At 26.7% G+C, this 27,572-nt stretch overlaps 1 protein-coding gene across 4 annotated transcripts in view; it reads right to left on the bottom strand.

The window, feature by feature from the left end:
• The window catches only part of LOC112591365 (calcium/calmodulin-dependent 3',5'-cyclic nucleotide phosphodiesterase 1A-like), a 350,746-nt gene that overhangs the window by 52,359 nt on the left and 270,815 nt on the right, over nucleotides 1-27,572 (bottom strand). The window contains exon 1 of one of the 4 annotated variants that reach the window (XM_025335167.1): nucleotides 1,330-1,384. The exons of the other annotated variants lie outside the window; for them this stretch is intronic. Coding sequence (XP_025190952.1) covers nucleotide 1,330 — 1 coding nt within the window. The 5' untranslated portion in view covers nucleotides 1,331-1,384. Of the gene's footprint in view, nucleotides 1-1,329; nucleotides 1,385-27,572 lie in introns of those variants that run through there. 4 annotated transcript variants of the gene reach the window in all.

Raw genomic sequence — 27,572 nt, 5'->3', positions numbered from 1 at the left:
AGTTAAACATATATATTTTGTTATTTCTATCTTATTTTATTTTATTGGATGTAAAAACCTCAAGAATTTTTTACAAAATTATAACGTGTTATATTAAAAGTTTAAAAAAAAAACAAGTAGGAATAATTAAACAACAAAATACTGTATTACAATTTAACAAAAAATAAAAAATATGTTCTGCTATCATGCAGTATTAAATGAATTATCTGTTTGCAAAAATACGATTTAAAAATTGTATATAAAGTCATGAGGTTTCTAATATACCTACAATGATTATCATGTAATAAATAATACTAAATAGATGTCATTGGTTTATAATTTAACAAGTGAAATTTTATTTTCTTTGTACTTATATATTATTATAATAAAGTATAACATATAATTTCAAATTCATATTACGAGTTGTTAACATTTATCAAAGTTAAAAAATCTTTAAAAAATGAAAATAAAATGTATTAATAATATGATTAATACACTATTTATCCAAATCTTCATATTATACGAAATCTGTATTTGGATGTGTTGTATTTGTTAAATACACGCATAACATAGAAAATCTGTGTTTTAGATTCCAACTATAATTTATTATGTTACTTATGATCGAATTCATATTGGAAAGTATAAGCTGCGCTTGAGCAGTATTTTATCTTTAATTTTTTGTTTTAAAACAAATCATATAAATTTTAAAATAATTAATTTAAGTACTTGTGTTATTACTAATTTTAAAATAAAAATATACATAACACACATAAACAACACAATGTATGGGTACGACGTTCTTTTATCTTAAATATTCTGATCAGCTAAAAATATAAATCATTACTCATTGTTTAAAATTACTTTTTGATGGGTAATGTATTCAATCGGAAGAGGTTGCCAAACTACTTTTTACTATAATAGATCTTCAGAAAAATATTTTAGGTCGATTTTATCGGCACAATGTAGACTTATTTATGCAATACCGGGATTTACCCTTAACATGATATTACGTATATTTTATCATAATAACGTCTTGAATCTCACACACGGTGTACGTACTTTATAATAAATTACCGGGAATTGTGTGGCGAGTGAAAACGACTCGAACGGAACTTAGAAATATTGAAACGAAGAACTCCGATGCATCGATGTTCGCACATAGGATATTTATACGTATATAGATACCTAAGCGCTATTTTTGATTTCCGCACAAGTGTCTGTGCAATAAAATATAAATATGTATATATGTATATGTATATATTGTAAAGTATGTGATACGAACGATATTTCTCGCGTGGTGTATTTATGGTTAGGTTAGGTTATTTTTTTTGTATAATATAAATAATATACTTCCGTATCCGCGTTGCGTGTCCTGGTTATTATTCGAATAAATCGTTCGGTGATTTGTCGGCGGCTCGAGTCATTTCACACACGTTTTGGCCCCGTTAACATGCGTATACTCAAAAAGCACAAAAAGTGTAACGCGTACGCACGCACGCACCTACGATACACACCAAAACGGTTTGACTGTGCGCGTCGCTCGGGAATAAATGACTAACGAATAAAAACGACGACGTGTCAGACGTGATAAATAGTGGCTGACAAAAAAAAAAAAAATATATATAAAAATAATAATAATAAAAAGTCGAAGCAGAATAATGAAACGTATATATATATATATATATATATATACATAAATATACACACACAAAACGGCGCGTACGTGCGTGCGTACTATTATTATTATTATACTGGTCCTTTGCGGTGGTGTCGGTATAAATAATATAATATGATGTGGATGCGTGTATTTTGTATATTTTGTACAATGTTTGTGGCGAGCGTGTGTTCGGATGACAAACTGTGATTTTTCGTTTAAACGGACAAAAAAAAAAAGTAAAAAAAAATACCGCCCACCGATCTGTAGATGCCCGTGGGCCTATTATGGTTTTCGACATTTGTTGTCATGTTATAATAATATTATTGAATATTCATTTCAAAAACGGTTGCGCGTGCTGAACGATGACGACGACGAAGTCTTCTTGCTACATTATCGTATATTATACATTTATATACTAGGTACCTACTTAAATAGTTTTCATCGAAGTCGTCGTCGTTTATCGGTGGCTCGCCGACTTGAAATATGCAGTTTTTCGTATTCATTATCAGTAAGCGTGTGCAAGCACAAAATACGTTAAATGCGGCCGAAATAATAATACATATAATATAAATGGTATATTAGCGTCATCCCATTTATCATTTTTTTCGTGTGTTTGTGTGTGCGTACGTCAGAAACGCGTGCTAGGAAAGAGATTTTTGGCATTATATTGTTGTTATTATTATTGTTGTATACAATTCCATAATATTACTCGGACCGAACGAGCGAACAATAGGACATGACACGGCCGCCGGTGGGTGTTTTGCCTGTGTCGTAAGACATTGTCGTCGGGTTGCCACCACCATCGTCGATTAAATGTTTGACACTATTCACTGTACAGAAAAACATCGTACGAACGTTGAAATTACTTAAGTCTTTTTTCGCCATTTGTTTTTCGAATTTCGTTTATAAAATAAACATAAACACATGCTCTCACATACTTGAGTACAATGATAATAGTAAATACATCATACGAAAATAATTTACACAAACATAATATTATTATAAACAGGACAAAATCTTTTAAGAAAAGAACTAATCAAGTTTGTAAACTGAAGGCTTTATTATAAAAGTATTATTTTCATTATTATTATTTTTTTCGAATTTAACGATCAGTGTAAAAACTTTTCTACACTTTTGTTACAAAATGCGTTGTATCATCAATGTTTTAATATCAAAAACAAAATTAGAGTTGCAAAAACTATGTTTTTATATTTGGTGATAAAATTTAATAACAGACAATAATTACTAATTCTAAGTTTGTGTATTTTAGTATGTTTGGTGTTACACCGATGGCAATAATATTGAGCATGGAAAATAATGTTTTGAAAATATATAGCCATGCGATACGATTTTTTGATATTTTAGAAAATAATATATTTTGCGTATAGAAGCTATCTCAATATTATTGATAGTTAAAACAACAATTAAAAATCGATATTTCCGTGTGTAAGTGAAAATTATATAAATAATAATAATAATAATAATAATTTATAACCATAAATCGTAATAACACTGTGTTGTGTTTTTTTCAGATTAACGTTTAAGGGATAATAGTTCTAAATATCACGCGTCATAAATATTTATAAATTTAACAGCGAAAAAACAATGGATTGTTTGTGTTCGATGATAAAAAAAAAAAAAAAAAACGAATGCAGGAACACATTTAATTTCATTTGCCTCGTAAGAAAATAAACCGTTAATAACGTGTCCATATACATATAGCTTAAAAGTTAGCTACGTAGGTAGATGTTATGGTATAAATTGGTGTCAAATATTTAACCGAAATTGGACGACAATGATGACTACGACAGCGATTACGTAAATTTGTACCCATTAAATGTTAACGACTCGTCGAAATTATTGTGATGGATAATAATGTTTTGAACGTCAGGCGTTCGCCTCTCCGATGTCGCCGCCGTTTAAAACATTTTAATTCAATAGTATACCTAACTTATTAAGGCGACAGGATGAAGAATGAAAATGACCAGCAAACGGCATATTATTATAAAGCATCCAAAGAAATGTATTATTACTATTTTTTTGCAAATATTTTGTTTATAATCGGTTTCACTTATTCGTTTAAAGATTAGTTTAATGTTTGCTCTTTTTGCATAGTTTATATTAAGAAACATGTGCGAATGAATAAAAAAAAAAAAACTTTATTAGTTGGCTGAAAAAGATCCAATTATTCGAACACACGTACATGATATTATTAATATTATTATTAGTGATGCTAGCCTCGTACTTTATTTACGGTGTACAATTATTTAACTAGTATATATTTTTTATCGTTATGAAAATAAAGTGACCATTCAATTTATGTGCACGTTTTTTGTATTTACTATCATTAGATTAGGATTATTGTTAATACAAAATGGGAATTAAAAAAAAAAATAAATAATAATAATAATAATAATAAATGATATATTATAAGAATTGTGATTATTGAGTACTATAATTCGGTAATCACTATGTAATTTATTTTTGTACCATTATTGATAGTCAGCGTTCTATTATCTCTTAAATATCATTTCATCAGTAAAATACTAGTTGATAATTATAGTCTGATTCATATCTTTACTATGTATATAGTTACAAGTTTACAAACATAAATAGAGATACCATAATTTTATGTTATTTATGCTGTAATAAAGTCAAACTGATCAATTTTAATTTTAATTTATAATTATTGTTCTTATTTAAATATGCATATCAAAAAATGAATTATTATTCATATATCTTATAAACAATTTTAATGGAAGAGTTATTGAGATTATTTGTAAATTTGAAACAATCACATAGACTTTAAAAAATGATTACGAAACTCCATGGACAAATCAATTTATAGTATAAATTTATATGTATAATCGTTCAGTTAGGTATTCAATTTTTTTTACGAAAAATTCACTTCACCAATCATTATCGTCATCTCTATTTTATTATTTTGTTGAAAGTACTTTGTCGTCAACAGTTTGTTATTACACTATAGTTATATAATATCACGACGAGGAGAGCCAATCTCCGATTCCAGTCTTTTATTTCTGCCATTGCTGCAATCGTGTGTGCGCCGTGTCTACTTTGATGTTAGGTTAGCAAAATATTTATACACTAGAAACTACGTGATGGAAGGGCGGGGCGCATAAGCGTTTTGACGATTCATCATTTAGGCGGACGACTATAATACACAACTACTGCTAAAACTAGTAACTACCTACAGCAACAACTACCAGCTACTACGCAACAACAACCTCTACTGCTATTATTCTACATCATCGTGACACACACACACACACATATGATGGTTTCGTTGGAGGGTGGCTATACGACAAAAGGTGCGATGTTATTTTATATAATAATATACGAGAAAACGCGACCCGTCGTTGTATAAGTAGGTGTACGGGTTGGCTCATGGCTGTTCGTGATTGTTAAGATGTGAGTTGTGTAGGGTATATTATAATATGTATGTCGGTATATACGGTCCGAGATTAATATAATATACACGCGTACGCGTATATTAAAATGTACGTGCGACGATCCTTTTGAGATTAGAAACTAGGTTATATGTATAATATTATTATGATCAGCTATTCGCATTGAGAAGAATTTTTCATGTTGTTATTTTTTTCCATGTTACTCTGGACCGTATAACAATATTTTGCTATAATACGTAATATTATACAGTAATATACTACTGGAAGATTTAGACGAAATATCCTCCAGAAGAATTTAACTTCATAGAAATATACTGTTATACAACTATATCTATTTATAGTTATACTCCTGCAGTTAGTGGAGTCTCATTGAAAAAAAAACCTATAAATTTACTTAAATGTTGATAATATGGTCTATACATTTAATGATAAAACATATTTTAAAAATATTTAAATGTAATAAAGAAAGCTTTTATTGTACATACACAATATGTCAATATAACATTTCATGTATATAAATAATTTGTTAAATTTTAATATGTATTGATTGCTTTTAAATATAAAATAATAAATAATATTGTTATAATAATAATAATATTAATTGACTAAATTATTGAGAAAAAATTAGACTGGATAAATCTTATTTTTTTTTAAAAAAAGTTGCTAAAAATTGTTTAAACACTATTATGTTTTTCATTTACATTATCTAACGTCTAAAAAAAACACATTTTTCCAGAGCCTCTTAAATATAAAAAAAAATATACTTCTTTATTTTTTAGTGCAATAGACATTTCAGCTCTTTGTTTTCGTGACACATTACTTATTGTTTTTAAACGTTTTGTATTTTGCTGTTTTTTTTTTTCATTTATATATATTCCATTATTTTTCTTAGAAAAACTTAAGAAATTAATGTCAGTAAGAAAATTTTACTTAATTCAACTCCAGGTATCATTTCAAAAATAGTTCTTTTCGCAGAAAAATTAAACAATAACTTTTTCTTTTTTAGATACAATTCAAAAAATAAAACGTACTATTACTTTAAAATTTGTTAGCTTATTAAATATTCATTTATACCACACATTTTATTAATGTGTAGGTTGTTAAGTACCTATACACTATTCAGAGATCAAACTAAATTTCAGAATGTTCCATTCTATAAGAAAATAATATTTATTTTATGAAAACTTGAGTTCATTGAATAGGTTTACCTTTGAACAAACTCTGTTTCTAGTTTATATTATTCAATATTAGACATAAGTATATATACATTATTACTACAAAATTGCATACTAGTCTATATAAATACATATAGCTACTATATTTTAGTTATTAAGGTAAATTTACTTTGGTTCTATAGATTAATATTGACGATACATTAGTACTATTACGTTGAATGTCATTGTGTAAAGACCCTATATTGTATTTTTTAGTAGTACATAGTTAAAATTGTTTATGTTTATATTAAATATTTATTTTAATTACTCTAAAAAAATCATTTTTTAAACTGTGTTGAGTACAAAGTTTTATCAATATTTTGGTTGTATTATAACTTTAATTTAATCAAAAAATATAAGTTTTATCAACAAATTTATACAGCTATTAGACTATTATTTATGGTATTTTCTATGGTAGGAAAAAATGTTCAACGTAATTCATAAATAAAATTATGATAAAACGGCGTTTAGAATAGGCAATATAGCTACATTCTGACGTAGGGTCCATTTTTTTGGTATTTCGAGCATGAAATATTTTTAATATTCAACAAGTTATTATCATTTTTTTTAGTGCAGAATGTAATCAAATATGCATAACTTCACAAAAAACACGTTACAAATTGAATAAACAAAAGCTATTTTTGTATTGTAATAAATTGTGACCAAAATAATTTTAAAACTATTACACAAGTCGCTATCATGGTAATTTACACGATAACAATGCTTAATAAACAAAAAATACTCTTTAACTAACGTTACTTTTATTGTAAATGTAAAACAAATTATATAAATTACTGATTTTTAATTAAAATTATTATAGCAATAAATACAATAATCATTCAAAATAATATTTATAACATTGCGTATTATAGATTTTGACATCGTAAAATAAATATTTACACGTGAAGTTAATATACAACTAATTATAATAGTGAAACCCTTAAAATATGTTATAAATTCATAATTTATCAAACCAAAATTATAGTTTATTCACGTAATGTCTCGTTATAACCAAATTTTATGTATTCTATGTGTAAATACCTTACTTAGTATAAAATGAAAGTATGGAACGTACACGCTGCAAAACATAACTGTACGGAAACGGTATTAAAAGACATAACAATACTGTTTTTTTTTTTTTTAATTTTAAGTTCATTGGTGTATTTTTGTAGTCAACACAATGAAAAAAATTTTGGTAAAAATCTAAAGTTAAAAAATGATTATTCATCGAGATGATGAGAATTGATGAATTGCAGTGTGACGTCATAGAGCCGACGAGTGAGCAGCCAACTATGTTTTACGTGTAAAAGTATTTTGATTTACACAATGGTTTTAATATTTTAAAATAGTATTTCAGATTTTTTTTTTATAATCCTGAATATATTTATGTGCTTAAGACGATGGTGTAATTTAAAATTGAATATATCTTGTTGTTGCGTACATATTATAAATTATAATTTAGTAAAATTATTGAGTTTGCGATTCGTGTCGTTTATTTGTATAACAATCAAATTTTACGAAATTAACTATAATAGTTTTATCTTTTATAAAAAAAACTAAAAAGTATATCTAAATTATAATCACACCAATGCCATAAACACTAAAAACCACTAAAAGTTGCATAAAAAAAAAAAATTAAAAATATTATATATAACGATTGAAATCCTTGTGTTAATCTAGACACTTTAGCACGTAAAACATACGCCACTGTTTTGCTTCACATGAATGACGTCACATGCATATTTTCAAACGCATATATCTCATTGAATAATTAGTGTTTAAATGTGAGACCCACACCATATTTCTTAGATAAAGACATGCTTTAAATCTAAGTAAACTTATTTTTAGTGTTGTGATGTCCTTTAACTTTAAATTAAAATAGTTATTGGTAAATTTAAGATACTTTAGGATTTATTCAAGTATTTTAATAGGTCTAAATCGGAAGTTAGGTTGTGTACTTTTGTTGGTATTTTTACTAGAAAAAAATACTGTAGAAGTATTAATTAAAAATTGAAAATTCTTGGAAATTGTTATATGTAACAACTTTGAGATTGTTAGCTATGGCCAAAAATAATTAACTTTGAATTGATCAACTGTAGTCGCTTGAAAGACAGTTGATACAGTGACGATAAAAGCGCTATGTGGCGATAGGTATATACGTAGACCATAGACGATATAGCGCACCACACTGTTGCCGATTCCACACAATATAAAGGAAAGTTTCACCGAATTTTAAATGAGACGTTTTACGTCAGCCGAAGTTCTAGCAGGCATCCCATTCAAATATTACAGCATAGAAATGAGTATCACGGATAAAAGTTCTATTAACAACAACGCATTCAATATTTTATAGAGACCTGTGATTATGCGATAAGCTCATTATAAAATAACTCTACACTGACACGATGGAACAACTGAACCGAATTTTACGTTCAACAACGTAACGGGAAAATACAAACATACATTTACTGTATAGAAAACAAAAAAAAAATTGCATAATATGATTGTGTAATATAATGTAGGTATGATAAACAAGCCAAAATAAATAATAAATAAAACCAGAATTGAAATTATATTTATTTACTCTTGGCAGATGTGATTTGTGAATAAATAAAGAAAATAAAACAATTTTTGTTTCTACCCTTAGCACTTAAGCTTTGTTTAGCGCAAAATAAACACCAATTTGATCATTGGAAAACAAATTTTGTAAAAAAAAAAACACATATTATGTAAACCGTTAAAAAAAACATGAATACTGGTAATGTAAATTGTCTTTTAAAATAAGAACACGTATTCTGGAAATCCATATTTATTGTTTGGTTCTTACATACAATTAAATTAATTTTTCTTGAACATTTTTTTTAAGCCAATGTTGTTGGGAGTTGAAAATATTAGCCCCTCTGGTGTGATATATAAATGAATACTTAACTCTGTCGTCATTCCTGAGATTTTATTTTCATGGTCTATTTTAATAAAACCATTAATGTATTACATAACACGTCTTATTATATGATCCAAAATCCATATTATGAGGGCATACTATTATATATAAAAATATACATACTTGGATTAAGATTTACAGTGCCCGTAGGCTGTGAAAAATTTGGTAACCCTACTTTGTGAAAATATTTTATATATATATTTATAAGTTTATTGAACAACTTTTTGTATTTTTTAACAGATATACAAAAACCCGTTATTATTCAATTCAAATAATAGTTTTTTTAACTTATTGGACATATATAATCAGAAAGTAAAACAATCAAAATAAAACGCGATTACATAATAGAGTTTGTTTTATTTTAAATACATTTAAAACTGTACGTGTTGACTGTACAGTGAGGTATGTGTCGTACTGAGATCTGACACTTTTAAAAAATTTAAATTAAATTACAGTACGACAACTACATATATTAGACTCATATGTAGCCTAATCTATCAGAAAAAATAATAAAAAATAAATATATAATTTGTATTTTATAGCAGAAAAAATATATCGTGGCTGGTACTCATAAATCCATGACCAATCATAATTCTATAAGTTGTAATCTACACAAACTACACCTTAATGCGGGTCAGTAGAAATATATATATATAAATATACCTATATAAACAAACGAAATATTACCTCTAAACACACACTGAAGATAAAAAAATAAAATGACCCATGTTTGTGAAAACAAAATATAAATATTACATATTTTATTCTTTAAGGAATACATGATACTTTAATGTTGGTTGAAGAGATTTTAACTCATTTGACCGTGAAAAATGTTTAATGAGACCGCAATTATACGGATAACTGTGCTATTCTCACAGTGAATAGTGAAATAATAATTTCTCACTTCTGTTTATACTCTATTTATAGAACTGTAAAATCCATAACAAGACAAGAATCTATCTGTCTAAATATATGATTAGACAAAATTTGAACACGAATTTTTTTTTATGTGCGTAGATCGCAAGGCGTTATTTACTTTATAAGTTATGTCCAATATGCGTCGCAATTACTATTTATCGTACTATTCGGATTTTTGGCAGTTACTCTACCTTTTGAGTATGATCGTTTCAATATAAAAATAAAATATTACGATTACAATTTTTATGAACAGAAAAAGTTCCCCCGTGCGTAATAATATATAAACTATTTCGTTGGATGCTTAACGCGTCGGTATGTCATTATTTATGTATGGGAGGAAATCGCCATGAAATGCTGGTGGCACTCCCCCGGGCAATCAGCGCCTCGATCAGAATCGTTCGTACGTCATCGCCATCGTCGGTTTGGAGAGTTCTAAGTTAGCGTGGGTTGTATTCTACACGTGTACATAATATAATTATATACGCGAGTACAATTTAACCGGACCGCCTTGTTGAATAATACCTACCGTTTGAGTTGCAATATAAACATATTTCATGGGCAGAACATTGATAATGATTGATATTACAATATACTGCCTCACAGCCACTGTGTGAATTTTATGTGACGCATTAAATATTTTTATTCGTGACGCGCATAGCATATAATAATATTTTCCACGCCTTGTAAGTTTCATGCATAAGCACTCGAACACGATGACGTGTTAATTTAATGCATTATAATCGTCTTCATGCCAGAACTCAATCTGTCGCAAAGACGATTGGTGTTTATTATTATTATTACTATTATTTTTTTTTTTTTATAATAATTATTTCGTTCAAGTAAGTGGTAAGAGACGTTTCTTGGGGTCATAAAGAAAAATATAACGTCGTCGTAAATTAAAAATATAATTTTCAGTGTGTTTTTGTATTCGGAAAGAAACAGCTGGAGTATCCAGCAAAAGTAGTTCAGTGGTTTCACGACATCATATATTTATATATAATATATAGAAAATGAAATTGAACATGGATTGTACTTTAGAAAAGTTTTTTTCGAGTTTTCACTTGAACTAAAAAAAAAAAAAGTACAATAAAGAAATAAAAATAAATTTACTCGATTTTAAGAAAACATTGACCGTCTTTGAGTAAACTTGGTTAATTTTCTATTTTACAAAAGCTTAATTGAATAATTTTTTTTAATGAAATAATGTTAATTTTTATGTTTTAAAATATAAAATACGGACCATAACTCTTAAATTATCTTTAAGATATACAGTTTGCACATTATATAACTTAATTATGTCTTGATTAAATTATTTACAATATTTTTGGTACATGTTTTCGAGTTAGCTATTTGGGGATTATATATACTAATTTCTCTTTATCTACAAGTTTTTCGTCTTATTTTACTTTACGTGATATTTGATTAGCATTTTTCAACTTACCATACTGTCTATTAAATTGTGTTTTAATACTTATAACCGTTAAAGGAGATTTTTTCAAACGTAAAATAAATCAACTAAATCGACATTTAATAAACTTACACGATATTCATAAAATAAGAACTATCATTATTATTGTTTATAATTAAAAATATAAATACAAATAAAATTATCAAAATCACCATTTATATATATATATACAGAAATTTACGAGATTAATTATCTCATAAATGGTGAAATAAGTTTATAATTTAAAAAAAAATCTCAATGACCTAGGTTAAACATAGAATTATATTCATTAAGCCAATGTGGTATGAATATTAATTCGTCATAGCTTAGGAAAAAAATTAGGTATTATATTATAACAATAATAATACTAATCATCATCATTCTTAGTATTAATTATTCATTGTTTTTTACTGTCGCATATACAGTTGGTTTGTTATTGTTTTTGAATATAATGTACTCAAGTAAATAAATACATAATTAAGATAATAAATTCAAAATGTCCAACTAAATTTATATTTTTCCAACTATGACGTACATTTCTTAAAATATTCACTTTATAACAAAATCATGTTTAAAAAAAGTCTGTAAGTTTTCAACTATATAGCTATAATGAATAAAAATCTAAAACGTGTAATATTGTAACAATACAATTAGTTAATATTATTTCAATACCTTTTTTTTTAGCAACCAATAAAATTACGAGTTAAAATTAATTTTGTATTTTTATACGAAAAATCCGTTTTTGTTACCGGCTGTTGAAGGTTTTAGTAACGCTATTGTATTTTTTCATAAATAAGAATCTTAATTTTAAATCCTTACCATTTTTACGTTCGAATCCCGTAAAAAAGTTATAACAATAAATAAAATTAAAATTTCTTGATGTTTGAAAAATGTTTCCATTAAAAATAATTATTTGATATACCAATTAGCATTATTTTCTTTAAATTTTTATTCACGCAGTAGTTATTTATAAGAAAAATCAATACTTAAACATTCATGTTAGTTTATCCATTTGTAAACTCATAAAGTTAACATATAATAATATTACAACCAAATCGCTCATATAAAAACCAACCTAATAGGACTAATATACTAATATATATTTATACATATATTTACATATAAATATATTATTTTGTATAATATTACAATTATCACGCAACGAATTTTGACAAAAAAAAAAAAAAAAAAAAAACCACTTATGATTATAACTATTAAACGTATTTACTTAATAATGATAATATTTATATATTTTTATATTCTGAACTTAAGTGGTTTTATATTAATGCTTATTTTTTTCTATGAATAATTTGTCGATCAGAATATTTGATTATTTCGATTCATCTATCCATTTCTCTGTAGTAAAATTTATATTTTTGGTACTATTGAGTAGTTAGTTTTTGGTTTTCGGACATCTTCATTGAAACTGTAAGAAGAAACTATCGAAAAATAACTGGATAATTGTTCTATCTGAGTGTTATGGATTTTTCTTAAAATGATTATTTATCAAAGTGTTCCGTGAAAATTGAAATATTAACAAGTTATTTTTGATGCCGCTGAGTCACGATGATACCGTAATGAAATATTAAAATTCTTTTAATTTTTTTTTTTTTTTTTGTCGATTAATACGTGATATTGTAAGTTTATTTTTAAGTTAATAAAAAATATTATTATTTTTACAACTATTCTAAGTAAAGTAAGATCAATTTGTATAGGATTTTTTTTAACGAATTAAAACCATCTTATTATACGTTCTAAGTCTTTTTTTGGAAGTACCTAATTATATTTTTAAGAAATTTTTATTTCTGTTCATTTCCTATGGAATCAAACGTAATGGACTGTATTTCTTAATTAATATCAGCTACTGTGATATTATGCAACAAAACAATATTTTAGTTTTAACATTTGTTTGGCTATAAAATAATGTACAATGTTTATAGTTCATCATGGCTAAAATAAAATCACACATTTTATACAGTGTCAAGAAAGCCATTTTATTTATTATATTTTTAAAGCGTTTCGAATAATTTGGCATCGAACTTGTCATATTATTAAATATATTTGTTCACGCCGCCGCCTTCTACTGTCCCGAACCGGTCCGCGTAATCGCTAGTACAATGAACTTTTCGGCGACCCTCTTATCTATGACTACGGCTTTATCGACACCGCGCTCGACCGTCATATTATAATTATAGACATTTTCAGTACGTTCGTTTCCGTCACCGCGTGAGCGTCGGGGTCGTAGCCTTTGGTGCTGCTAAGTGCTAACGGCCGTCTTTTTTACCGGACCCACACGACCCGTGCGCGATCGTCGCTGTGAATTTTGTTCGTGTGCGACAGGTCGGATTTGTGGTCAGTGTTCCGTCCGGCAGGTAGATTTTTGGTGTCGAGCCGTTGCTCTGCCGCTCTTCCGGCAAGTTTGCGGCCCGTCTTATTGCGTGCAATCGACTCTCCGTTCACCTCGTGTTCGTGTCGCGTCACGAAACTTTGCATCCGGATTGGTGCACGGAAGTGTTCCGCGTGTTGTTATATTTCGTTTGTGTAGCCGTTATTTTTTGTGGATCGGGCATTCACGAAGCTTTACAGATATACTCATACCATGTGATCGGTGGTGGGCCGGTGTGTAGTTAGGTTAGGTTGCCGTGTCGCATTCGTCGACGATAACCTGTGGTGGTTTACCTTTGACGTCGCGTAGCAGTTCATCGAACTCCGTCGCGAGGCATCTCCGTGATAACGGTGCTATCACGGTCGTATCGATCGATTATTATTATCATTATTATTATGATTATCGTATTATTTCATTGTGATATTGCTGATTCGGCGTAACTATTTTATTATATACCATTGTGTTATTTTATTTTTATTTTCACGTCATAGTATTAGCGTGGAGACGTCCACCCTTAGTATTATTAGTATTATTATTATTAATATTTATTATTTTATTTATATATATTGCTTTAAATATTACGGTGGTGTCTTTGGCAATTTATATAGCTTATAAGTTTGCGTGTTTTTCTTCCATTTTATTATTTTATATTTATTATTAATCAACCTACGTGTGTAAGTCGTTGGGGCTAACTGTCCAATAAGAATCCCTTTGGCATACAATATTTGAATATTATAGCAGAGGTGTATGATATTTAATAATTAATTAAAAAATACTCACCATTTCCAGGTTATAAATATGATTTCATAATATTAAAATATGATGTGGATCATAAAAAATAGCAAATATTTTTGTGTTTAAATATATACGAAAACGTTAAATATTTCAATCAACTGAAAATTTTAGAAAGAAAGTTGTTTCAAAATTATCAATAACCAGTTTATACAAAAGTTCCGTGACAAAGTAGCTATTGTTATTCCTATATAATTTCAGACATTAATAAATACAATTTACTTTTGATTAACATTAAGTTGTTGATTAATTTATTAAATTATTAATTTTAAGTATCAAATTAATCCCTTTGAAAATGGACTTATGATAATAATTTTATATAATTGGGAAGAACGTGTTCCTTTATTAACTGGTGTAAGTTATAAATTATTTTACACATAGAAGCGAGCAGATATTAATTGCAAGTGGTGAATTCTCTTGTAATATTTTAAAATCTTTTTCAAATAATAATTGCCAATTTTTTTGAGAGATATTTTAAACAAAACAATGTATTTATTATTTGTTTTTATTATTTATAGGTATTAGGTAATAAATACTAAACTTTATTTCCCACGGTAAAAAATGTTTTCTATAAATCATTATTTCCTTTGGATTTGATTGAAGCAGTTCATCGAATTATTTTATAAAATTGAAGTCTCAGATATGCATTCCTATTGCTTATGGTTTAGCGTAATAAACAGTTGAACACTTTTTTATTCATGTATACGTCATGATTAATAATAATTATTGATAAAGTAGTTATTAAAATATTATTAAAACACATTATTTTTATTTGATATTTGAATGCCTTGCTCCAAATTTATATTTTTCGTTTTAAAATAGTTAAAATTTATTCCCAATGTAAAAAAATAAGTTAGAACATTTTAAAAACGAATTTAAAATTTTCTGAAAATAATTTTCTGAACGTTTGTAGAAAATACGGAAAAGCTTCACAAGCTGGATACTTATATTGTGTGAAAACAAAAACACGAATATTAATAGTCTATAAAACCGAAGAAAAATAATTGCTCTATAATATCACTTGATGATCGAATGCCGGATTCAGATAGTGCTTTCGTCAAAATGAAGTGATTCTGAAATGTGTTGTGGATATTGATTTTCTTTCGGTCAAAACATTGTGAATTAATAGTAAGTAAGTTATATATATATAATATTCATGTATCTCCGGGTACGGTCAACCCAATTTTCATAAAAAATATAAGTATGTAAACTAAATGCAAAGAGTTTTGCATATTTTTATTCAGCAAAAATAAGTACCTGTATTATATATTATACTGTTCTTGTATTTTTTTTTTTTTTGTTTTCTTACGACTTACAACCTTTGGGGCAGCTTTTTTTTATTTATAATCACATTTATGTATTTTTATTCTGAGCTTTATTTTGTATTTTCCTCTGACCTCTGAATCATATGCGATATTTTAATATAAATTTTTGTTTTTATGTCATACACAGGCGATTATATTACAGATATTTTATTTTTCCTCTAAACACCTGACCTCCTCGCCTCAACCAGTTTTCAAAGCTTCTTATTCTAGTCGTAGACTTTATTTTTGAGTATTGGATGAAATTTTTGAATGCAACGAAAAATTAAGCGAGAATAATTAGGCCAATAGATGATTTAAGACTTTTTTGCTCATCACACGCGCATGATGATCGAACTAGCTGCGACGAAATGTAAATAATTCCAAAACGACGTCAAATATTATTATATTATTAAATAACCGTCATTGTGCGTACCGAATTTGGCTGTCAGTCGGTAAAGATTATTTTTCGCGGCGGTATGTATAATGTAATCGGTACCACCTAATAATAATAATATGAAACTGAAAATAGTAAAATAACAATAATATACGGTGGCAGCGAAGCGACAGAAAAGGCGACAATACATGCAGTTTGGTGAAATTTTAGACATTATACTGAATCGCATTATATGTTGTATTATAAAAAGGCTTGTCGTGCGACCACGGCTTATACACCATGATATATTATTATATATGTTGTAATAGGGTACCGGGTGAAATGAAAATTCCTTGGCGACCGCAGTTTCCATAAACTGTGAGCGTACGTATTGTACATTATATCCATATATTATGATTATTTTTTTTTATTTTTTATTTTTTATTATGATACGCGAGAACTAAACGAAAACGAATTCACGAGAAAAAAACAGGCACATCTTGTAGAACTTTTGTCTACTTTATTTAATTTTTTTTTTTTTTTTTGAATTATGTGTGACGGAGTTAATCTCGAAACGGTCAAAAGGGGAAAAAAAAAATAAAAATAGTTTGGGCTTTATAAAGTAGATTTATAGATTTTAACGTACACTATATATATTATTATATAATATGTCTACGTAATATTATGTACAATGTACGTCCACCTTGTGCATACACAGGAGTGCGATAATAATGAAACGTTCAATTCGCATGCGAGAGTCGTATAAATAATGATATCACAGGATTCACTTCCATTATTATTATTATTATTATTATTATTATTATTATTATTATTATTATTATTGTGGCTCGACCTTTTGTATTAATGCTACAAAAGAAAGTACTCGGTTTTAAATTAATTACATCAAAGGGTAAAAATCATTTGAGAATTCAAATAAAACATCCCGTTACATTCGACATTATATTTATTCATAAAATACTATATATATATATATATATATATTTTTTTTTAAGGTAATCAAATAAAATGTTAAATTAAGCCAATTAAACGAAAAAAAAAAAAAGTTAAAAGCAATTTTTATACTCAGTAATGTAAAAAATCCGTTTAAAATATCTAATTTAAAAAACAAACACTAAAATATAACGGAAAACTGAGTCTTATTTTAAATAACGTAAAAATATAACTATTCATCAATTATGTAGAGAATACGAGTATACCTTTTTACTTTGTAGAGATCGCCGCACTTTATATACATGAATAAAAATATGTTTTATAAAACATATTCTATGTAAATTTAACTTTTAGGAGAAGAACGACTGACATTTTATTTTCATGATATAATTTCATTACAATATTTTAAAAAGTTATCAGAATAAAGAATACTGAGTAGTTCCTATTTATGTGTTTTAATATTATTAAAACCATCATTGAAACAATACTATACTTATAAAACATCACAATGAGTACAGCTCACACAGAATAACTTAGGTTTTCTTACAGAAGCCATTAAAATAGATACTGAGAACTAAATTCTGCGTTAGTGTCAATCGTACAACTAAAACCATATAATATCATCAGAGGTTACTGATATTTTTTTTTTGACATCAAAAGACATTTTACAAAAATCTATAAGTACTCTTTAATAGTATAGTTTAATATACTTAAACTTAACTTTGAATACATTTTTTTATTGATGAAAGCGATACTAAACCAGTTTAAAAATTAAAATAAATTGATCAGTACTTGTTACACAGAACAAAAAAAATAATTTTGATCGTAAAAATATAATTGATTTATAATATTTTAACCGATTCTACAGTATCTTAAAATCCAAATTTGTGGTATATTCATTAGATAATTTAATATTATTGGTTTATAGCAAAAAAAAAAAAAAAAATTAGTAATTTCAATTTTTGTGAATAATGGACAAAAATGGGACCATTAAACAATAAATTATAGGAATGTAGATTTCAAAATAAGAACGATCTCCTTAATTTGAGATGTCTGAAGTTCATATTACGTATACTGTACATTGTATATATATTTCAAAAAACATTTTCAGTTAAAATATATATGAGTTTGAATAGTGTATGTGTTTGTGTGCGTGAGTACGCATGTTTGTTTTAGGACATTATTTTATGTCCATTTAGTTTAGCTGCAGAGGATGATAGAGAATTTAGCCGAATTTGAATACCACGACTGTGTGGATGAAAAACGAAGGGTCCATTTCTAAAAGCGTTTATTATGCGGCAGTGACAATGATGGATCTCGCGCGATTCGTAGACATAAATTGACTTTGTTCTGAAATCGCGAATGAGTTCCAACAACTCTGACAGAATTCTAAACGATATCCTTATACAATAATATTGCACAAATATTCATGATATAAAATACACATAGGTGATACGTGTCTTAAAAACTGTAATAAAACAATGAACCGAAACGATCGAAACGGATTAATAGTAATAATATACATAGTCGTCCTGCGTGGCAAACGTTATTCTAGAATTATTCGTATCGTTGGTGTCACGTGTGTTCAAATATAATTATAATTATTACTTTATGCCCAGGACACTATTGCGGGGTTTGCACTGGTCTGTAGCTATTCTGCGGTAATGCGATCGGTTGTCGTGCGCGAAGAGCGTGCATTTTCCCCCGAGACTTTACTAAAAGTTGATGAATATTTTTTATTCAGTTAAACTGAGTTAAACGAAGAAAAATAGTTTATAACGTAGTTAGTTCGATTTTTGAAATAACGTCAATCAGCTTAGATCAAATGTAATTAAAAACTAGTTTAGCGATTTTGTCGTTTACACTATTTTTCCAGTTGTCAACTATGGGGGTTGCTAGTGGAAAATTCAATTTTTCAAATCTGTTTACATACATTTATTAAATAAAAAGATCAACTTGATTTTTGTCTAATAGTGTATGATTCAATTAATATAACAAAAGAAAAAATGTCATCAAAATAAGATTATCTATTGAACTTTATCGGAGTACGAAATAACTAACTTGTATTTTACTGTGTGAATACTAAACAGATACGTATGTAATTAAATTACTTAAATTAATTAATACTTTAATTACTTAAATAAGGATTGTTCGCCTGTGTACATTGCACAAATATACTATGTGAGCACTGAATTTCAACACAATAAAATTATATTTTGTACATTATCTCACTACACGGTCATAGCATTATAATTTGGTTAGATATTACTGTTGATAAATTATATATATGATATATTCAGTAAACATTCATTGATGCACAGAAAATATGAAGACCATGTGCTTATTCATATTTACCGTGATAACGATTATTATTGAGCGTTCGGTATCAGATCTGTAATTGTATTATGATGTCTGTCTGAATCTTGTTCAATAATACGTGTAATTGAGCCCAACTTTTTTTTATAGTTTGACTAGATAAAATTTTAGACGAAAAATGTTGGTTAATAAGATAATGACATATAAATATCGTTCTCTACGTTCAGGTTACATAAAATCGAAGATAACAGTAAATTTTTATAAATAACTTAATGATTTATTTTGGCAACCAACAAGTATCTAAATATATTAACGTAATAAAATTACAATGAATGATTAAAAGAAATGAAAGTATAAAAATAAATTGAAAAATGTTCTTGCGTATTGTAACCCTGGTAGTTTTACCCCTTTTATCGCATATTATATATATTATTATATTATATAAAAATAGAAATACGTTTGAAATAAATGTGTATTACCTTTACGGCTTTACAGTGGCAGTTGATTGTTACGGTAATAATAGTGGCTCAAAGCGGCTTCTGTGGCAATAAAAGCGTGCACACTGTACGAATGCATTTTTTTTTCTTTTTAGAACAAACGATAAATGCACTTAAGAGTATAATATTATTCATTCGGTCTATATTTTGTATTGTTATCTTCATGATTGTCGTTGCAATAATCGTAACAGTATTATATGTGTATACATATAGCAACCTATGTGTGTTAAAAATAATGACATGAAATTACATTAATAAAACAATATTCAACAGTCATTATTACAAATGAATCTAATTCGATGTCGGTATTCACAGACTACCATTAAAATTACAAAATTACTACGATGGTTTTAAGTTAAAAGAAACTTTCTCGTAGCAGTATAGCCATTTAAGTGTAAAAAAAATCAGAAAAATTATTTGGAAGTGAATTTTAATTCATTAATTAAAAATGAACTTGATTAAGGTTATTTATATTTTGCAAATTGGTAGAGTGAATAGATTTTACTGTAATACATTAAATTAGTCTGAAAGTTCAGTATGCTTTTGGTTAATAAATTAAGAACTTTTAAGCTTTAATTAGTATGTCCGTACATTTTGAATTTCGTAAATATATGTTTAATGTCTTGTTACTACTGTGCATATGATATATACTCTAAGAAGTCTAAGATAATAAAAAGCTGTGAGAAAATTTCTCGTGACCGACGTGGAGTCCTATGAGCCACTCCAGTCTTTATTAAGGTAAGATGTAAAATAATTAATTTGCAAAAGTAAGCGATATAAGAACGCGTAATGTAATTGCAAATAAAAAAATAAGTTATCAATAGTTGGGTAAGATATTTAAAACAAAAACATTTACTTTCGGTAAAAACAATACGATGTTATAGTCTTACATAAGTTAATAAGGATGCACAGTGATCCATTTAAGTACCTATATATTTATTATTTTTAAAATATTAATTTTATATAACATGATGCATAGATGCAACTACAATATATTACATATAAGATATAATTAATTAATTACTTTTTCTTAGTTAAATTGTATGTATAAAAGTCATTGAAATATCCTGATTCGGAATATAATTTTTTCAAAATTTGTTTCACATTGTCATCAAATTATTGCATGTAAACCAAATGTTTTTGAAAAGGCAAAACATTATAATATAGTAATTTTGGACTGTAAACACTTAAATAGATCACTTTATAACACGTTATACAATTGTAAAATATATATGTTTTATACAAGGACAAAAATACTTACATAATATGACGAGAAGATAAAATGCGGATTCAGGATTTTGTTGTTATGTTTTCTCGTTTGGGAGTATAACATAATAAATTATGGGACAAATCGTACAAAACTTCGAAAACAGATTATAACCAATCGAATTCAATAAACAACGGTAAAATTATTATGTTATATTTGTTTCGCTTAATATATTGATAGGGCTGTTATATTATTATTTATGAATTTCAATAGTTTGTGACTATAATGATTTAGAACTATGAATAATTGAGCAATCATGGTTTGTGAAGGAGTTTGAGCTGTTTTATTATTGTGAATATTATAATGATTATAGAGAACAATTTTTTTTTTAAATTTAAATATTACTTATTTTAGGTTAGTTATAAATTAATTATTTCAGACGTTTCGAAATTTGCCTTCAGTAACAACTTTAATAATTTTGAATATCGTTTATATTAATGAGCTATATTATGAAGAACTGAAATTTTTAACAACTAAATATATCTTGTTCTTATATATTATAGAACAATATTATTATTCAATGAGCAATTAAAATTGTTATTAACAAATTTGTGTTTAATATAAATGTATTAAAGATTTGAAAATTTTAGAATATAGACCTAAATTACACGATTAAAGAAGTGACTTGTGAACGCAAATTAATTTGTACCGTAAATTATGTAATTTTTAATTTATTTTTCATGAGAAAGACTTGATATTTTAATATATTTTTGAAATAATCAGAGATTTTACCAGCATCAATGAATATTTTCATTTTGCCTAGAATATATTTTCTGTAATATATAAATAAATTGTAACGTTCACGTGTAAGGAATGTTGTTATTGTTAATATAAATCAATAATAAGTAATATTATTCAACTTATTTGTATTTTGCTTAAAAACGATTTTTTTCGTTTTTGTATTTTAAATATAATATATACTAGGGAAAATAAAATCCTCTTTCGTGAGATACGATATGAGACTTATTGAATGTAATATTGTAAAAAAAAAGTTAACTCCTGGTTCTAATTAAAAATTAATTACCATTCATAAAGTTTTTAAAAATAATAATATACATATAATATTAAATATATAAATATTATAACTGATAATTGTGAAATATTTTTATATTTAGGTGTGATAAGTACCTATTTAGGTAAAATTTAAGGGGTAAAATATTAATGCGTTATTTTTTTTTTTTTGTTGCTAGTTCTTTTAATAAATATCTGCGTTATACCTAACGATTATAGCAATGATCGTAATTAAAAAAAAAAAAATGTTACGGCCGTAGTATCCATTCAAAAAATCACAAATTAAAGAATAAATATTTTGTTATTATTAATACTTTATATTGTCATTCAATAACAAAATAAAATTGAAAACTTATTACTGCAGGCCATCCTAATTGATTTATAATAATATATTACATTATACACTTCAAGTTAATGTTGTTAATAACACCAAAAATATAGTTATAGTTTTGAAATAAATAAAAAATTTATATTACTTACTATTAATAATATTTAAATATTCAAAATAGCGTGTCTGTGAAAATATTTGATGATAATTTATTTGTTAATATATCTTTCATATTGCTAAAAAGAATAGCGGAGAAAATTATTATGCGTAATACGTACATGATAAAATATATGATATAAAAATACTTCAATAACAATATATTAAATATTATAATGTAAAAATTGTCTGCAAATATTCTGCTTAAGTTGTTTTCATAAAATTGTTTAATATAGTACTGCTCAAAACGTCTTGTAGTTCAACAAAAATTAAACAATAAAATAAATCAGAAAAAAATGAATAAAAACAAAGATATTAGTGTTGTTAAAGTTAAATAAACTAATTTATTTTTAATGCTATATTATAATATATTTAATACACATTGATTTTTGAACTATTTAAATTCCTAACGTTCAACTAATATACGAGAAAAAAAATAAATATACATTATGTAGGCACATAATTATATAATAAATATATTACCAATATCAATATAACATGGGCTTAAAAACAAATAAACAGTAGAACTAGACTACGTGACTGACTGAATACTTTAAATATGTATACATTCAGTAGAGCTTAAGTTCAAAAACATAAAAAAAAACAAACATTTATTGTTTTATTCATATGCTGTCGACGACGAATTCCTATTAACAAAATTGTTTTCAAATTAAAATTCTGCCAGACGGCTGGTCAGCCAATAACATTCTACTGTTCAAGTTTTGAAAGATGGAAAATTTATTAAAATTGTTTAGCTCAAAACAAAATGCAAATAAAAACAGTGTAGTCATGGGTGGTTGGGGTGCCGGTGTTTACGGTAGAAATATGATAGTCATTCGTTAGGAGGAACCGGCAAAAAATAACGAAACCAGCAACTCAGCCGTAGGTAGGTAATTGATTAATCAGAGTGCTCCTGTTTGCGTCAAAACTGTATCAATTTACGTTTTTGTGTAATATTATTTCGAGTGAAATATTATATTTCGCTTTGAGTACACGCGCGAAAAATAAATATCGTAAATCAGCCTGTCAGCGCCGTATTTGCTTGCTGGGTCGGGAAGTGTTGGGAAATCGTAAGTGGAGGTGTAACCCTTAATTTGTCTTTAAAGAAATCTTTTATCGGGACATTAGAATACGTGCTTGCGTGAACCTAAGATAAAAAAATTGAAGACCCCGTCAAAGATAATCTTTTTTCTTTTGATAGGAAAATATACTGAGTCTGTATCTGTAAGCATATTAAGTTTAAATTGATCAAAAATACTTATGTATAGTAATAAATTGTTTACGCGTGGTCTTGTACATGTGAATTAAAAAAATAATGCAACTTGATCAGGGCTAAAAATGGAAATTAATTTTTTCAATTACGTTTATCTAATCAGTTTTTTCTGATCTATATTTAAAATGATATATTCATTTTATTATTTTATGGTTTATATGCCTTTGCACATTATCAATTTAACTTTATTCCGATTTTTAAGTAGATTATAGAAATAGTTATTATTTTAAATATCGCGTACATTTTAACGATATTAATTTTGATTTCTAACTATGTGCCATACGTGTTGAATACGCACGACTGTGAAATGGGCTAATAAAACAAAATATTAGTTATTACGTACTATATTATTAAAAAATATCAATGGACATAATTATATATATGTTGGTTATTGTTAAGTTATAAATCTATTATTTTGATGTAAATTATTAATATAATTTTTATTTTTATTGAATTTAAACAATATTTTTAAATATTCTGAAAATATTTCAATTTTGATAAAATATTATGAGATTTATAATGGTTATGTTAGTTACAGTCTTAAGAAAACTCAGTTATAAAAATGCAGGTACGTTTGTAACTCAAAAATTAAAGATCTGTCATACTATATTTGTATGGATTTAAAATCAAAATAAAACGGAGTTGTTTAGAAGTACGTCTCGATTAAGCGTAATTATTATAATTCAATATAAAATGGTGATTGATATATTTAATAATGTGCTACGTAGGATTAAATTCGATTAGATTATTGATATTGTAAAAGCCACGATGTTCAAAAACGAAAAATCTTTTTGATAAATTTCAAGTGCCGATATTTTAAGAAAAGTAAAAGTAAAAACATTGTATAATCTAACCTCGTAACAAGTCTAAAAAATGCCTGTTCGCGGGCGCAAAAACACTGCCAACAGTGCGCTATTATTGTTATGATAACGATTAGCACGGCAGTTGAGCGAGACGCTCAAAACTACGCATTTGCCCGGCGCGAAAACACGTCGATATCAGAGGAAGAAAAAAAAAAACGTGTCGGCAATGCTCGAAAAAAAAAATCGTTGGCGGATTACCGCGCGTTTTTTTTTGTCATTCATTTTCGAATACTTCGACGTTTGCGACGGGAAACGTGCCACGAAATTAGAATTATTTCACGTGTGACAGACGCACACGCTGCCGCTGAACAACAATAATAATTATTATAACGACATTATTCATACTCATACGGTTATTACACCCGCGACGACCACGATAATAGCTGGCTAATATTATCATATTATTCATATCTACAGGGCTGGCGCTATGTAATGTGTGCCGTGTGTTGACTCATGAGAGAGACGCATTCGCCGCGTGTGACCGTATCGCATGCGAAACACAACAGAAATGCACAACATTGTACGCAGATAAGTCGAGTAAAAAATAATGTAATAATATTATAAAAATAGTGCGCGACATGTAAATATGTGTGTAATAATGATAATAATAATGTGATACGATGCTTATTATTGTTATTTACGCTGACGGCGTTGTTGTACCGAGTGGAGTGGTGTACGTGGTCGGCTGATCCGTCGTGCTACCTATCGAAATGAGAAACTGTATATATTAATAATATGCACGCACAAGTCAATGTTGTAAAGAATTTGTAAAAAGTTTTCAATTAATGTTTTTTTTTTTTTTCAACGATTTTATTTTGTAAAAACTCGAACTCTATTTTAAATAGATTTTTTTTTTTTTTTACTCATGAATGCTTATACTATTCATTAAATAATTTTTTTTCTTTTTCCGTATATTTTAAATTTGTTTTCATTTGTAATCCTTAATAAATAAAAATACCGTATTATTTTACGTTTACTATACATATAACGATTATGCGTATACAGAGTTTTTCACCATATATTAAACTAATTCCGATTACAAAAAATATAATAATGATTTATTCAATTATGATTTATAGAATGTTTTAAGTATGATAAATGACCGTAAACTAATTATTTAGATTTTTATTTTATTATTTAATTTGAGGAGTGTCCTGTGACGATACAAACATGTTATTTTCAAATAAGTGCCAACTATTTTACCGTAAATTATTAAATAATATATTTTTTTAAATTTAGTATATTATCTAAATAAAAATAATTGTCAAAAATGGTTTTATAAAAATTTTTAATTTACTCAATATTGAATCTATAGTATTTATTATATCTGAAAAATTGTTATAGATTATAAAACATTGACAGATAATATTAAATAATTATTAAATGTTCAAACCATCACCTAATCTAACCCTTGTATTATTTTATGTTCTAATCGACTATCGTTGACTTTTTATTCTTCAATAATACTATTCTAAGTTAAATAAATAAAACATTTTCTTGATTAATTTTTAATTTTGATACATAAATATTTAAAAAAAAAATATCACCTGATAAACAATTTATTGGAAAAAGAGAATGATTCTCATTTGAAAAAGATAAGTAAAATAAACCTTCTTCAAATGTTATTTGAAACCTGAGTATTTTTAAATATAGCCTTAAAGTATATTTAAAAGTTTCAAAAATCAGAGCTTGAATAAATTTTGATACAAATAATTATCGAATCACTCTGTATAATAGCTTTATATTTGTATATATGTTACGGTAAATGATGTTATATCAGAAATTAACGTTATTCGCCGGTTATTAACGTTATTTACCTACGAATGTGGGAATTATCGTTATTTTCTAGTGAATAACGTTAATAACCGTATGATTTGGGAAATTTTGATCTGATTATAAAATAAAAGAGGTTATTGCGGAAGATTTAAAAAAATAACCAAAGAACCAATCATCAAAGAAGACAAAATCGGAAATTAAATCATAGAAATCGCAGAAAAAAATTCGGAACTTGGTACTTAAATATTTTTTAATTATTTAACGATAAATTTCCGAATTTTAAATATAACAAAAATAAAACTAAAATATAAATATTTGAAAATTATTTTAAATATTTTTTTGATGATTGTCAAGAAAATATTTGTATTGCATGTAAAAATTCAAAAAAAAATTTAGAAAAACAAGGAGAGGAAATGATGAAATTTTCTAAAGAAAAGTTTCCTTAGCTTGAAATAGGCTTAACTGTATGTGTATTTATACCAAACGTTGATAGAGCTCGTGGTTCTATGCAAAATATACTATCAGTTGTCACTCAAGTTGAACATGATTTATACAAACTCTGTAAGTTAATTCTTAATGAAAAAATATACTATTAAAATTAAAATTTGTTTTATTATTTTATAAATACGGAATATAGTTTTCTAAAAATATTATTTCACATGCCAAAAATAGCTGTTTGCAAATAAAATCTA

This window comes from Melanaphis sacchari, unplaced genomic scaffold, assembly GCF_002803265.2.
Source record: "Melanaphis sacchari strain LSU unplaced genomic scaffold, SCAv2.0 Contig132_pilon_pilon, whole genome shotgun sequence".
In the NCBI taxonomy this organism is placed as follows: domain Eukaryota; kingdom Metazoa; phylum Arthropoda; class Insecta; order Hemiptera; family Aphididae; genus Melanaphis; species Melanaphis sacchari.
This window is presented reverse-complemented; position numbering and strand designations above follow the sequence as displayed.